This window comes from Chironomus tepperi, unplaced genomic scaffold (assembly GCF_022539635.2).
Source record: "Chironomus tepperi strain 1889 unplaced genomic scaffold, CSIRO-AGI_Ctep_v1 contig_161, whole genome shotgun sequence".
Lineage (NCBI taxonomy): Eukaryota > Metazoa > Arthropoda > Insecta > Diptera > Chironomidae > Chironomus > Chironomus tepperi.
Genome location: NW_027226283.1, coordinates 1,520,441 through 1,536,884, shown reverse-complemented (window position 1 = coordinate 1,536,884; position 16,444 = coordinate 1,520,441). Strand labels below are relative to the sequence as shown.

The 16,444-nt window shown below is 29.4% G+C and overlaps 3 protein-coding genes across 9 annotated transcripts; 2 read left to right on the top strand and 1 right to left on the bottom strand.

The window, feature by feature from the left end:
• Positions 1-3,461: 3,461 nt before the first annotated feature.
• mRpS9 (mitochondrial ribosomal protein S9) lies at positions 3,462-10,031 on the top strand. The gene is made up of 9 exons (XM_070637167.1): positions 3,462-3,569; positions 3,638-3,707; positions 3,805-3,953; positions 4,014-4,187; positions 4,247-4,332; positions 4,394-4,638; positions 4,702-4,817; positions 9,672-9,834; positions 9,893-10,031. The coding sequence occupies exons 1-9, from the start codon at positions 3,507-3,509 to the stop codon at positions 9,982-9,984; spliced, it is 1,158 nt and encodes a 385-aa protein (XP_070493268.1). The 5' UTR covers positions 3,462-3,506; the 3' UTR covers positions 9,985-10,031.
• wtrw (water witch) lies at positions 4,864-9,605 on the top strand. 7 transcript variants are annotated; one of them, XM_070637166.1, is made up of 6 exons: positions 4,864-5,365; positions 6,016-6,271; positions 6,332-7,097; positions 7,157-8,124; positions 8,184-8,450; positions 8,512-9,605. In XM_070637166.1, the coding sequence occupies exons 2-6, from the start codon at positions 6,153-6,155 to the stop codon at positions 9,368-9,370; spliced, it is 2,979 nt and encodes a 992-aa protein (XP_070493267.1). In that variant the 5' UTR covers positions 4,864-5,365; positions 6,016-6,152; the 3' UTR covers positions 9,371-9,605. The 7 variants fall into 7 exon arrangements, with proteins under 7 accessions (XP_070493267.1, XP_070493266.1, XP_070493262.1 ...); XM_070637165.1 differs by lacking the exon at positions 4,864-5,365 and adding an exon at positions 5,398-5,482; XM_070637161.1 differs by lacking the exon at positions 4,864-5,365 and adding an exon at positions 5,446-5,560 and having other exon boundaries at positions 6,011-6,271.
• Positions 10,032-15,115: 5,084 nt separating the features above from the next.
• Positions 15,116-16,272, bottom strand: LOC139088230 (alpha- and gamma-adaptin-binding protein p34). Its single transcript, XM_070637351.1, has 4 exons — positions 16,100-16,272; positions 15,845-16,032; positions 15,495-15,765; positions 15,116-15,435 (listed from the first exon to the last, which is right to left on the bottom strand). Exons 1-4 carry the CDS (start codon positions 16,164-16,166, stop codon positions 15,218-15,220), a joined length of 744 nt encoding a protein of 247 aa, XP_070493452.1. The 5' UTR covers positions 16,167-16,272; the 3' UTR covers positions 15,116-15,217.
• Positions 16,273-16,444: the final 172 nt, after the last annotated feature.

The window sequence follows — 16,444 nt, the reverse complement described above, 5'->3', positions numbered from 1 at the left end:
AAAAAAGTTTGAGCACCACTGCCGTATAGCATGTATTAAAAAAGTTAAAATTTTATCTCATTCTGATTCCAATTTTATTATTAATTCTTGGCGCATTTTTAATTTTTCACGAACAAAAAGCAAACTGCAAGTTTTAACAATAAGTAGATGCATACTTTCCGGATATAATTTTTATCTTTCTGCTGTGCAGAAAAATTTCAAAATTTAATTGCACTGAAAAGGAGGTGCTGTGTAGGACAAACAAATTTTTCGTTTAAAAATGATATATATTTTTGCTATAAATAATTCATTGAGCAGTAAAATAATCCATTTTATTCGTAAAGCAACAGGTTTTTTGAACAATTTGATACATTACGACAAACCCGAGCGGCACAATGCAGTGAATCGTCAAGCCCAAGCGACGCGAATAAAGAAGGCTCCGCCAAGCGTCTCTTTTTAACACCGAATGGAAGCCGTCTCCTTTTAGCGTCCATTTGATTGCTAAAAATAGGCAGCTTCCAGTTGTTGTTATCATTCGAAAGAGTAACTTTGCTTCTTACCGGTAAAACGGCAACGCAGCAGTGGCCTAGCGAACACATTGTGCTGTTTGGGAAATGATCAAAGTATTGCTAAATTCCTACATTTTTATAGTTTTAGCATCATAAAAAAAGAATGACTGAATAATATTATTAGACAAAGAAATCTCGAAGAACAAAATTAAGAAAAAAAAAGTTATTATTAAAGTATTTAGTCTCAAGAAATTGTCAAGAACGAGACATTTGTGAATTCAAATTATCTATGCTTTTTAATATAAAAAAATCATCAGATGTTATAATCCAGCTCTAAAAAAAATACTTAAATCATATCCCTGTCGAATGTATCTTATGGTGAAAATGTCCAATAATTTTTCATTCTTCCTATTTTAAGAAAACAATAAAGAATTGTGATTGATCTTTAAATGAGATTACACATTTATTTAACATGGAAAAAAAAGAATACAAAGGAAATTCAACAATAGGATGTTGCAATGGAATTTCAAACTGAAAAGAACCAACACTATTTTCTAATGATACTTTTCTTAAATAGAAAGAAACTTAATAGTTTTATAGCAAATTTTCCAACATTTCATTGCTTCTGATTTTTTTCATTATTTGAACTATTGTGCGACTAGAAATCTTGTTAGTTTAATATAACAATGGAATTTACTTCTCTTTTTGTTTTTGAGAACTTTTTATCAAAACAACAGTATTTGACAATAGTAAGTGCTGTTCAAATTAAGCGCAAAAAATCAGGAGCTATGAACTCTCATTCATAAATCTTCTGCAGGCATTATTAAATTATTATTTGAGTCAAAAGTCTTAATGTTAAGGAACAAAAATGTATGTAGCATGTGACCCTCATTTATAAGTTAATGAACAAAAAATTGATATAAACATTGTGAGTAGAGACTAATTAAATACTTGGAAATTAAATAAAAATAATAGACTTTTATATTTAAATAAAAATATTTAGTATCTGCTTTTTATTTAATAAATAGGCTAATACATTTTGAGTTTTTTAATACAGCAAAGGCTTCGGAAGTAAAGAGTTGACGAGAAAAATAAATTCTCATATCACCTGTTTTCTTCAACACAGTAAAGAAGCAGATGTTTCCGTTAATACAGAAAAGAGAGAGAACAAAAACATCTTTAAGACTTAAGACGCTTTCAATATACTTTATTTTTTCTTCCATTCTCTACTTCGGATGCAGTATATAAAAAAAAAAATAGAAAGATGTTCGGTTTCCATCAAAATTTCATTTAAATCTTTCTCATAAATTCACGACTACCAAACAGCTTTGCGCATCATCAAAATTGATAAGGTAAAAAGTAGACATTGAAAAAAATTATCTCGATTTGAGCCGACTCGAAGTCGATTTAAAGAATCAAATCAACTCGATTCGACTTCGATCTCTGGTAAAGAAAGAATGGAAGGTTTGTTGAAAACTACACATTGAGCTGGCATTATTTAATCACTTTTTGAGCTCCTGGTCGACGTTTCCTTAGCGGAATCCAATCAAGGACGGTGAAACCAATATGTGATTCTGTCCCAGTAATGACATTATCTTCTTTCAAAGTGTAGTTTCTTTCCAGCCGTACTTCCTTATTGGTTGTCTACATTATCTAAAGACGATTTTGTAATCTCTTCACAATTCCAGATCAATGATTCAATTAACAGCTTCGAAATAAAGTCAAAAATCTAATATTTGATAATAAGATTTCGTCTATTATTGTTATTTATATGGTAGCTTATAAATTGTAATAAAATTCATAACATTATAGATTTATTCAAATTAGATTCGAAGATCATATTTTTAAGCCGACGAAAGATACAACTAATAAATTTTGTTGAGAACTAAATCAATTCTTTTATTTTCAGTATTCTGTTGAAATCTATTCTTTTATTATGAATTATTGTATTCATACCAAATTTTACACATTTTATTTATTTTTTTGCAGACCAGAAGTCTCTCTGAAAATATACTTAAAAAATTTTTGGCTATGTATGCCTATTTTATTGGAATTTATAATTTAATTAATTAGCAAAAAAATATTCAATATTGGATGTCTTAAGTCTTGCGAGTTAAAAGAGAAAAGCAAACGAAACAAATTTTATACCCTAGCATCAAAAAAATTAGCAGCTCTGTTAGGGGTCTAAAAAATATGAATTTATGAATTGTAAATGCGACCAAGAAGAAAAAAAGAAGCCATTAATCGAATTTGTGACATATATTTAGTATTATAACGTTATTAGAATGATTTGCGTAAAATTGATATTGATGTGGATGTAACTTTTTTACTATAAACTGCTTTAAGCATCAAATAAAATATATGCTACTGTTTTCATCACATTACTACACATTGGAAAAAAATCATAAGTTTTATAAGAATGGCTGTTAGTGCTAATCTGATTATAAATGATGACGAATGTAGGGTTTTTGCCAGAGCGCAAAGTCAACTCAGATTTTGCATGGAAAAGTCGACTCAAGTCGATTTCGAGCTCTGAATTTAACAGATATATTTTTTTTTCTTTTGGAAAATTAAGGGTAAATTGGGGAAATCTTTTAATTGCTTTAATAATTAATTTATGGCATTTATCTGGTTTTTTAACGGCTACGTATACATAGTTGACTTCTTCGTTGGACAAATTTGTATGAATTTAAAGGAACGTTTTATTATGAAATATTAGTAAGGCATAAATCATCTATTTCCAAATTTTTAAAAAAATTCAATAAGTTGCAAATATCATATATTAATTGTTAAAATAATATAGATTGAAGTATTTGTTATGGTTGTACGATTTTTTTCTGTGTTAAATGTATACTCTGGTAAAGACGACAAAAAATTTATGAATCTTTCCAAGATGACAAAATAAAATCAAACGCTTGTTAACGGATAAATAAAATTTAAATTTCTGTTCAGTAAAACTTCGAAAATTTCATTTCATTGCATCTTCTTGGTTTGTTTTCACATTTTCACATAGAAGTCATGCTACTTAGAAATTCATTAAAATTGTTGAATAATCCAGTCAATAGATTATTAATCAATCGTGTAAGTTTGCATTCAATGAATTTAATTTATTCTCTATTGGATAAAAATAAAATAATTTAATTTACTAGATTAATTCATTGAATTATGGCACAGTTACAAGCACAGTCGATTTGGATTTCCTTAAACGGGACAAAACAAGTAAGTTAAATACATTAAACGAAAATTTTTGATTAAAAATAAACGATTTCTAAGGATTCATTTTATTAAAATAAATCACCTTTATTGTCATTTTCAGGTAAAGCTATGAAAGCCTATCTCGAAAGAGCACAACAGCACGATGAATTCATGAAGACACAAAAAGAAGAATTCAAAATTGGAAAAAGGCATTTAGCTAATATGATGGGAGAAGATCCAGTTGTTTATGAAGATCAGGAAAAAATTGACGTAAGTTAATTATAATTGCAATGAAAAAACCAAGATCCAGTATATTTTAAAAAATTTTAGGAAGCAATTAGTTACTTGATGCCTTCAGCTTTATATGACAAAAGAGCACGTCCAATGATGAAGCCTCCAGAGAAAATCTTTCCAGAAAGAAAAGCAGCAGAATTTGATGAAACTGGAAGACCACATCATGTTTTATTTTATACGAGCAAGCCCAACTTCTTTCAATTGCTTTACGTAAGAACAATCAATACTTTTATTACTAAAAAGGATTATAAAATAATTAAATGTTTTAGGATGCTGTTGAACATTTGAATAATCTCAATAAATTTGAGGATAATATGACAAGGCAACAAAAATCAGTTGATCCCGCTCTCAAACTGTAAGATATATGTGCAAAAGTAAAAGAGATGTATAATTAACAAAATAATTAATTAATTTAGGGAATTATCTGGATCGGAATGGATAAATCAAGATCAGTTAGAATTAAAGTTGGTCGAGAATATTCAGCCAGTAGAGTACAGATACTTTGTAAATGTAATGAACCGGCTTGTTGAACATCCTTATTCGTTCCGAGTAAAGGATTTCATTGATATGTACAGAAGACCACTGATGAATCAAACAATTATCCTTGATATTCCAAAACCACATATTGATAAAGATGGAAGAAGTTTTATTACAGTTTATGGTAAGTTAATACAAAAAATCTATAGTAATAAATTTGTTGCTTAAAGTTTATCGATTTTTACAGAGTGTTTGAGAAAAAAGGCAAGAGGTGATGTCACTATAAAATTTCCAGGTACTGGAAAAATTTTGATCAATGGACAAGATGTAACGTACTTCGAATACGATCAAAGTCGAGAACAGGTGAGTGTATACACTTCCTCTCCGATACATATATGTATATGGAATAAAGAAAATGCAACAAATAGATACAAATTTTCATTGTCATCTAGAATAATAAAGAGTTAAAAATAATTTACAATAGAACTACAGTAAACGCTCAATACGTCACAATTTGTTTATCATAAAACATAATCCAAGCAACAATAATCAAGTTGTTGTCCGCAACGAATTTATTATCTATTTAATTTGACTTTAAGCAAAAACTGTCAAAGCGAAATGAGATTTAATTGAACGTTGTTTAGTTTTTAATTATAACAACTATGTGATGATGCTAATGAAAAATTTCATATATACAGACACGCTTTTGTATCTAATGGAATGTCAAACCTTAATTACTGTTATCTTTAGGAGCAAAATCAACAGATTTTATCATATTTTCGTCATTCGAGATGTATTCCTTTTTGCAGATAGTAGCATCTCACTTAGATAGGCTTTTCAACGTTCTATATAGCGCTAAATCATAAATCATGTGTCGTCGCTTACTGTACATTTGTGATAAATAATTCAAAGTGAATATACTTTTTGTGTTGTTATTATTACTACTATTCTTATTTTTTTAATTTCAATTTGACTTAATTCAGTCGTTATTTGTACCTCGTTTGGTTAATATGGTTCTACACAATTTGGTCTGATCTTTTTTTTTATTCATTTTTTTGTGAAAGATAAAAGTCAAGTTCATAGTTATTTCCATTCTCGATACAATAGTGTGTAACGTTAATAACATTGTATTTAATAGATTTAATCACGAATATCCAAAAAAACAGGCTATTGCGGAAAAAATTTGATAAGAAAGAAGATGTCTTTCTAATGAAATTATATAATTGCTCTTTTTCGTGCATTCTAGAAGGAATTTTTTTGCGAATTTTTTTATAAAATCTTTTCTTAAAACTTATTTTAAAGAGTTGCAATTTTTAATTTTCATTTAAAAATTTTAGAAAATTTAGACCTAAATTCAATTTGTCATACAAATCAATTCCTTGAATTCATGAAGTGTATACACATAGTAATAATGCCAATAAAAAGCTGACGTTGAAGGAGCAATTTAAAAATTTAATAAGAATAAAAACATAATTCATATTTATTTGAAAGGCAAAAAAGTCAGCTAACATAATTGTCATTTTAAAGTGCAAAATTGATTTTACGTTTTTTCTAAGCTAAGCTGTCATGAAAAGTACAGATGGAACTGATTGATTAAAGTTCATAACGAACTCGAACAAAATAATAATGATGTGCTTTTAAAAATATTAAATTTTGCTAAATAATTTGATAAGTTGACTAAAATAAATAACATTGAAAATGGAAAACTTGGGATATAAAGAAGGCTCCGCGAAGCCTACAGTAACTAAACGTAGAATGAGCCGAGCACGTGGAAGTGTCATAGAAAATGAAGCTTTGCCGCTTTCAATATCTCCCAGGTATTATCTGTAAATTTCTAAATTTACGGCACGTTTGAAATTTCCCAATGACTAATTTAGATTTAAAAGCGTTACTTCGTCTATGGTAAGGTGGAGACAAGATCCTGAAGCTATGATTGAAGAAGAATATCCATCTGAAGATTTTGAATACATGGAAATGGGAACATGTCCACCGGCAGAAAGTGCTCCAAATTCGATGTATGATAGCTTTGAGGAAACAACGACTGACTTGAGTATCCATATAAATCGAGAATCGATAAAAAATAATTTATTAGATCAGATGAAAACAGTTGGTGTAAATGGACATGTGAAGTTTTTTGAAGATGTTGAACAAGGAAATATTATTGCATCTAATTGCTCAGAACTATTGAGTGACTTGAGTAAAGTTGAGAAAAATCTCATTTATCTGTGGTCTTCATTTTTAAAAAGATGGGACATTCTAGAAGCTCTTATTAATATAGGAGCCGATTTATGTTTTTGTGATCAAAATGGCTATTCTGCACTTCATCTAGCATCGTTTAGTGGATGTTTAACCAGTATAAACTTTTTATTGTCTCATGGTGTTGATCCGAATTTCCATACAAAATGCTTTACTCCTTTGCATTTTGCTGCATTTGGAAACTCCCCTGAGGCAGTGAAAATGCTAATAAATAATGGTGCAAGAGTAACAAATGGAAGTTTAAATGGAAATATAAATAAGTTAAGTGCTGATGAATCCTTATTACATTGTGCTGTGCGGGCAAATGCCACTGAATGTTTAAAACTTTTTATAGACGAGGGTGTTGATGTTAATCAGTTAAGATCTAATGGTACAAATGCAATCCATGTAAGTAATTGAAAACATCCAAATGTAAACTGATTGTAATTGAGTTCATAAAAATTTAGTTGGCTGCTGACTTAGGACATTCAAAATGCCTTGAAATATTACTAAATGCACCTAAAGCTGATCCGAATATTAGAATTTGTATTAGAGAAAAAGAATCAACGGCATTACATCTTGCAGCCGATGAAGGAAATGCTGAATGTGTTGCATTACTTCTAGCAAAAGGTGCCGATGCTAAAGTAAAAAATCATCGTGGTTTCACACCATTGCATTTAGCAGCAAGAACTTCAAATTTGGAATGCGTTGAATTGCTATTGAGAGATGGGAATGCAGATCCAAATTCAGAAGATTTTGATCATAGAACACCGCTTCATGCAGCAATTAGTAAATCTGACTCTGCATTTGATATAATTGAAGCATTAGTGTCTTGGGGTGCAAATGTAAATGCCAAAGATGTTTATGGATTTACTGCTCTACATTTAGCAGCTCTTGATGGACTTGCTCATTGTGTTGAATTACTAATTTATCATGGCTCAGATGTTACAACAAAATCTCGAAAAGGAACTACTGCTCTAAATGTTATCAATCGGAAAACACCGGCATCTTTAGCAATAGTGAGCCAAAAGCTGGATGAAGCTATAACATTAACACACAGTCAAGATAATCAAAACCGTGAAGTTGAACTTGAACTTGATTTTAGAAGCATACTGCAGCATTGCCATCCAAGAGAGATCAGCTATTTGAATACATTTGTTGATGAGGGAAACAAAGAAATACTACAACATCCGCTTTGCTCAGCATTTTTATATATCAAGTGGGGCAAAATTAGGAAATACTATATAGCTCGTCTTTTGTTCTGCTTCATTTTTGTTTTGTTCTTGACGCTTTATGTGTTGACAGCTTTAGCACATAACTGTTATAATGGAAGTAAAGACATGGAAGATACAATTCAAGAGCAAGAACTTTGTCAAAAGCAATCAATATTAGGAGATATGTTGAGAAATAATCCTTTCGTGATGGAAATGCAATGGTAAGAATTAAAAAACTTAAAATTATTTTAATGATTTCGATATAAATTAAAATTGACAGGTGGTTTCTTGTTGCTATAACAATAGTTGAAATCTGTCGGAAAATATATGGCATCACTGGTTATTCATCATTCAAGCATTATGTCCGACAAATGGAAAATGTAATTGAATGGTTTGTGATTTGGAGTGTATTTATAATATCTCATGTATATACTGATCGAACATATACATGGCAAAATCACGTCGGAGCTTTTGCTGTTCTTCTTGGTTGGACAAATTTAATGTTGATGATTGGACAACTTCCAGCACTTGGCGCTTACGTGGCCATGTGAGAAAGCTTAATTTAAAATTTAAAAAGATTAATTATTAAATTAAAATTTATTTAAAAGGTATACGAAAGTACAAGGAGAATTCGCAAAATTATTTGCAGCTTATTCTTGTATGCTAATTGGATTTACAATTAGTTTTTGTGTAATCTTTCCATCATCACCTGATTTTGCGAATCCATTTATGGGCTTCATCACTGTTTTAGTCATGATGACTGGAGAAAACGATGTGTCAATTTTAGTCAATGATCCCGATGGGAAAGATCCTCCTTTCTTATTAGAAGTTTCTGCGCAAGTTACATTCATATTATTCTTACTCTTCGTGACTGTCGTGTTGATGAATCTGTTGGTCGGTATAGCAGTTCATGATATTCAAGGACTTAAAAAAACAGCAGATTTGTCGAAACTCGTACGACAAACAAAACTCATCTCGTATATTGAATCAGCATTATTTAATGGATGGCTACCGAATTGGTTACGAAGCTTATTACATTATACTGCTCTTGTATCACCACAAGCATATAAAGTTGTACTAAGTGTTCGACCATTAAATCCAGGAGAAAAGCGTCTTCCTCGTCACATTCTTATGTCTGCATATGAAACAGCTTCAAAAGCAAGAAAACATTATACTGTTGCAAACAAGAACTCAAACATTTCATATTTTTCTTATAAGAATAAATTAGAAAATAACAGTGCAACTGCATTAGTTGAAAGATCTGTCGATTCAGATTATTTCGAAACTGATAGTATGTGCACATTAACTAATAAGATTGAAGAGAGTGCTGAAAAAATTGACCAACTTACAAATGAGATACGAGAATTAAAAATGATAATAGGACAAGATCGTCTCGCAATTGAAAGATTAATAGCAATGCTATCATCAAATAATACTGTAAAGCAAGATAAAAGTACTGATAAGTAAACGTTTATACTTTTTAAGCAGGATAAATCAATCAAATTAAATAAAAACCAGCTATTTTTAGTGTAGCTTAAGTTCTCTAATAGTGACAAGACTTTTTGTACAAGTCTGAATTTAAAAATTTGCATTACATTAAAATGTGTGAGTCACGAAAAAAATAGTTTCTACAATAATATCGTTTGAAAACTATTCATATTATATTTTACCTTAATAAACAGTTGTCTATTTGTTGCAACAACATATTCCATAATATTATGCATCCTTCCAAAAAAAATAATACAAATCTAACTTTCTCTTCAAAAAGATTTTATTCCCTCTCATATTTACTGAAATGTTGGATAAAGTAGATGTTGAAGCAAATGTAGAAGGCGGTGGACCGTCAGGACAAGCTGGAGCTATTCGATGGGGAATTGCTATGGGCTTAAGAAGTTTTGTTGATCCGGAAGTAGTCGAGAAAATGAGATATGGTAAGATGTCAAGATGTTAATTGATTATAATTATTTTATTTCTTTTTTTAATGTTTAGCCGGTCTCCTTCAAAGAGATTATCGCCGTAGAGAACGTAAGAAGCCTGGTCAAGAAGGAGCACGTAGAAAGTTCACATGGAAGAAACGATAAATTAACACATAATAAAACAATAGTCTTACAATAATTTTTAAATTTTACATTCTTTTTTTGCTCATTGTTCTGCCTTTTTTTTACAGATTTACAATCTAGTTTCCCAAAGATATTTCTTTTCAGATTTTTATTGGAATATTACATAAATCATCGAGAGTGTTCAATTTCTAGCCCTATTTTTGCCTAAAAAATAATGTGAAAGACCCCTCTAATAAAACAAAATTGAACGTTTTTATATCCCAATGCCCTTCGTCTTTAGTCAATTTTCGGAAACGATTGTTCTTTAGCGCAGCCGATATTAAATTACCGAATTTGCTAATTGTATGTTGATTCCTAATAAGTAAACAATACATGATCATTATTATAGTTTGTTATTACACGAATATCCAAATGTTTTGTAATAATGAAAAGAATTTTGTCAAATGGGTGGTCACCAGTTCCGAATATAGTAATTTATACATAAAAGTAAAGGAACTTAAATTAAATTTTCAATTTTTAATTTCTTACGAGAAATAATTTATGCGCATTTAAAAAGTGCAATGAATCGTTGCGTATCATTTTAACATCCTTCCTTAATATCTCGCTGCATCATTCATATTCACTCAATAGACGTTAAAGGTATAAAAAGCCAGCTGATGAATTTGACGCTGCCAGTTAAAAAAAGACAAAATCTTGTTTTTTATGTGAGGTACACATACTTTTTTTTTTTGCTGTATGATGCATGATTATATATGACGATAGATGTATATAATAAAAAGGGTGCCGTAATAAAGCACGTTGGATCATATAGAGAGAGAGACTGAGGAAACTTTTCTTCCCCGTTGCATGATATTTTAATTTTATTTGCTTTGCTCTTAATTTTTTAACCATGTGCAAGATGCAATATGATTTCTTGATCAAATACCGTATTTTTTTTTGTCGAGTACATAAAGATACAATAATAGAAATAACGAATGGAAACTAGTTTTAGTACCTATTCATATCGACTACAATTACATTATAAAAAATTTTAAAGCCGTTGTCTGCTTCATCACAACCCGTTTTGAAAATAAAAGGGATGATAAATATTATAGTATTTGTAGTTTTGTTAAATCATTCCCATAGCTTTTTACAACTGATGTTTAAAATTTTTGCACCCCTTAAAAAATCAACACAACTTTTTTTTTCTCGTTCTCAAAACGTGGTGCGTGTACACTCACGTTCGAGACTTTTTAAAGTGCGCATCTTTTTTTAATATTTCTCTTGAAAAATTAAAAGTTCAAAAATTTTGTATTTCTTAAAAGTGTTTTTGTAAAGTCGGTTGTTAACTAAGGAAGACTTATAGCAAATTCGGCAGTTATCAATTAGCAAAGACTTCAATATATTAATGAATATTTCATTCATTGCAAGAGTTTTCTATTGCCATTTTCATTTATCGACAGTAATACGCAACTCATAAGAGTAAAAGAGATAGCAATAGAGTTTTCCTCATGGCGTCGCCGTGAAAAATGAAAATTTGATGTGATTTAAGCGGATAAGAATTTTTGCTAAATGTCGGCTTTAAATGTGTAAATTTTGAATACTCATTCTTGCAAAATGTATACAGTGTTAATTAATAATAGTTTTAGTTACGAAAAATGTGAAAAATCATCAAGTCAACGTCAATCATTTGGAACGAAAATCAGTGGAAAATTTGATGTATCAGTACTTTTTAAAAGTACAATTACTGCTAATTCCTTCACCAAAATCCCATTGTTTAATATAAAATCCTTGCTAATAATGTTAAAAGCATCAAAGAAACGAAAAATTACTTAAATTAAAATCAATTAAGCTCAATTTAGGAGTTGCATTTTTGAGAGATTCGAAGTGAACAAATGCATCCTGGATTGTTGCTTCTCAATAATAAACTTGAAATCTTTATTACCCAACTTAATTGAATTAATTCAATGTTAAACTTGTGGAAATTGCAGAATTTCGTAAGAAATTTGAAATCTTTGAAATTTATAAATTTTCCTAATTCATATCTAAAATCAACATTTTGATGAGCATTACCATTAAACATTAATCTGAACATCATTTCAAATTTAAAAGCTAGAATAAATCAACTTAAGATGTTTGTAAAATTAAAAAATTATAATTTTTGAGCAAATTTCAAACGCCATTTTATCAATGTTTTCGATTCTTCCTGCATATATTTCCTATCCGCAATACAATGTAGCAGTAAATGTGTATATTGGACAAGACTTGTGGGAAGGGAAATAAATTGGGTGACCATATCATATGAACTGTGAAACATAATACATACCTTAAAGTAAGATTCTGTAATGTTTTTCAAAATTAGTTCTGTCTTATGTAATGCTCAGTTCCGATAAGATAAAAATTGAGAATCAAAAATATAAAAAATTCATAAATTTATGAATGATATGCGAGGAAATGATCTAGTCACCATATGAAAAATGGTCAGTTATTCTTCTATCTCGCTCTCGCTCATGGCACAGTTATACTTGTAGAGCAAGACAGATGATTTTTTAAGTTTCGTGTAGAGTAAATTAATTTTTGCTAGGGTCATTTGAAGCGTATATTTCATATTATGATTTATGTGTGCATTTCTAATGAAGGGACATGAATATTCTATCCAATGAGAAATGTATGAATGAATATTAGCAATGGTTCACAAATCCTAAAATATAATTCAATTTACAAGACTAATGCATAAATGAACATAATTAAATCATATTCATTCATTAATAACATTTTTATTTGTAGTATGGACTGTTGTCATTGCATGATTACATGGCTCTGAATGATTCCGGGTCAATTCCATAGTAATAGCGGATTGTACTTTTCTTTCAATTTAAGCATTAACATCTACTTTTGGAGAAGTTGATTTTGCTTAACTAATGTTAAGTGTTTCAGGAAATATACATGTTTATATTGAACTCTACAGGGATTCAATGTGATGTTATCAGCCATTAGTCTTCATTTATTTTTATATTTCTAAGAAATGTATTCTCATGCGCTAAGGCATGATATGATATAAGGCAATGTCATTCAATTATCAAGTATTTCTTGAACAAAAATTTGCAAAAAAAAATTAAAAATTAATCTTTATATGTGCTTAAGAGTATGTACATCATAATTCATATTAAGGATTAGTCTCTAAGAAAAATATCATACTTAGTTGAAGTATTTTCCTTTAAAGTCAATCTCAATTTTCAGTTTATAATGCACGAAAGGGAATTTCATGTTTTTCATTTGTCAAAATTTTTGACAAAATAATGGATTACATTTCATGATATCTACCTATATATATTATTGTTAGGTACTTTTCGAGTTTGAAAATAATTTTTTATCCTTGTTTTTATATCATGAAAAAAAAGGAAAGCACAATTGTGTGCTTCCATTATTTTTAATCATGTCTCAATTTGATCCAATTCAATGTCTCCATTTCAATTATAGAGTTAACATCTATCAGTTAATATTTAGTAGACATTTTGATGCATTTTTCATGTCCATTGTAATAAAAAATGTATGTATCGTATTTTCAACATTTACCGTGATAATTTTTTGAAGAAAATGTTTTTAAATTGTTCAGAGTAAACTGCTCTATATATGCCATGCCACATGTTTTCGAAGCAATTTATTTGACACATTCAAAATGGTTTATATGGATAAAATAAGTGAATAATTTATCAGGTGGTTGGAAAAGCTACTTTAATTGACATTTGGAAATTACTCATTCGAATGTGGAGCCAATCAAATATTATTTACAATTCTATCTATTACTACCGAATGTTTCATGAGTTTTCACAGCAGCTACAGATAGAAGCTTCCTTTTGTGAGAAGATACTAAACATCAATTTATGATGGGTTTTTAATAAAAAAAAATCTGCAACAATAAAAAATATTCGTTAAAAAATATCCGTGTCGAGATGCAGCTTGCATTAAAAGAGTCAATGAACTAGAGAGATCAAAGGGATGTGTATTAAGAAGAAATCATTCATGGGTAGAGGATTTATCCCCTTTTACCTGGGCTTGTAAATGAATGAGTGAGTGAAAGAGTCAGGGGTTATTTCTTATTTTTTAACAATGTGCAAAGGGGTGATTCAATTTGATTGAAAACAGTTTTAAGGAAGCAGATGTTTGATTTGCAGCAATCTTATTTTTCCGTTTGCAAAGTCTTAATCAAAATCGGAAGTAGGATTGTTTCCGTGGTTCTCATTAGTGTTATAATTTTATCAATAACCATGTGCTATATGCTACATATATATATATAGGTATACTCATTTTTCTTGCAAAAGGAATAAATGTCACATCAAACCTATTTCAAAAAGTTAACATTAACTTAACTTGACAAACAAACTGTAATCCATTTCCATTTGGAGAACAGTTTTCAAAAAAAAAAAAAAAAAGTCTGAAATTTTACTTCGGAAAATATTTTTCTTTTTTTGGGTTTCTCCTGAATTATTTAATCACTTACTTTCTCACTCATTCTCTTATGCATGCTTATTTACTTTATTCAGATATTTAAATGGTTGAATATTTGGAAATGAAGAGTCAGAGTTTACATTAAATATTTATTTTGATACGTTGTGTGTCAATCTACCTTAACATTTTAGGAAGTCAATGATTGTTCTTAGTTACGACAAAATAAGAAATCATTAAATTTAGTAAATGTTATTATTCAAGGTATACCTAAATAATTACATGATTCGGGAAAAAGGATAACATTATTCACAATGTTAAGTGCAACGGAAATAATATTGATATTTTTTATATTCCATTCCTTCATCTATCAACTAAAATTGGAGATGAGTTTTTTAATGCTACATGTGATATTACAACAACAGCTTTCCCGAAATAAAAAAAATCTTTTTTTGGGGAAGAAATTTTCTTTTCGTTCATTGTTTTAGGTCGCTTCATCTGGCAAACAATTCAGTTTATCATTTGATCTCACCGTGAACAGATGTGTTCTTTAGCAACTACCAGAATTAAACTCGTACGTGTTGAAGGAAATTTGTGAAGTTTATATCTTTTTTTGATATATTTTCTTTTGATTGTTGCTCAGAAGCCGTGATAATAAAATTAGACTTTTGATCAGCAATCGAAATCCAATATATCATGTGTCAACAAGAATTTTAAAAAAAAGAAGCAGTTTTTGGCTTTTACTAGATCCTAATAGTAAAATGTATATTTTTTATTCATATTTGTTGTGTTAATAAAAATTATTAAACTTATTTTAAAATTGTTCAATTCATTCAGTAGGTATGCTTCCATCTTCTTCGGCATCTTGAAGAATAAGTTTCTCGAAAATCTCTGCAAAATTTTGTGCATGACTTAAACGCTCTTCTCGTGACATATTTTCTGTATTTGGACGAAATTGCATCATTTGAGACAAAAGGTTCTCAAATTTGTCTATTTCTTCCTCGACATCCAGTTCATCTTCGGAATTTTCATCATTTTCTTTATTAGCTGTAAAGAAAAGATGTAAAATAAATACAAGCGAGCAGTCGTTAAATTTATATACGTACATGTGTCAAGATTTGGAATTTTAGGAAATACTTGTAGTGCTATAGCAAGTTCGTCATATCCGAAAGGTTCAGAAAATTCATCGTCATCATCATCACATGGTTTACTCTCAAGCTCAATGATGTCAAATTTATTATAAATGCTTTTTATACAACTAAAAGTTATTCCAGCATTATCATTTTCTGTAAGTTCCTTACAAAGGAGTATGGAAAATTCTATGTTGTGATCTTTAATAAAATCTTTGTAGAACGGAAGTGTCTTTAGGAATGAACGCTAGATAAAAATAATAATAAAATTAAAATTGTAAACTTATATGGAAGATAAGCAATAAAGTTAATTCAAAAGAACTTACATCGTTTGCATCAAAATATATTAAAATTCCTTCAATTTTATTCTTTACAGCATCATTTAAGCCCTTAAAATTATCTGTTGGAAGTAAGGCTATTTTTGTTTCATAGTATTTTGTCACTATATTGTGAATACAAATTCTGCAATCATGAAGGTCCTGTACATCCTCGTTGCTCGACAGTTTTCTTATGTCTGTTTTAATTAAATATTTTTCATCTTTTCGTACGACTTATTATTTGAAGTTTAATTTAATACTTACTATCTACTATTGAGTCTGCTGATTGATTTTTGTCTTCAGAAATAACAGCCAGCACAGGAAAATCCATTTTAATGTCAATTCTAGGATAGTTAAGGAATTAAAGACACTTTTCTCTGCTGGAATATTAATGTTTACATTTGATGATTTTATGGAATTTACAAGGATCAGTTCAATTAAACTTTTTTGTTGGTAATTTTTTCACGGATACTAAAAGCTTTTAGCACTCAAAAGCTTAGCAATTAGGGTTGTCCATAAATATCTATTCTCAGGTAAACATTTCTTTCTTCAAATTCTGCCATAATTGATTTATGTTCATGACGTTAATACCTGCAGAGTTCATGTGTT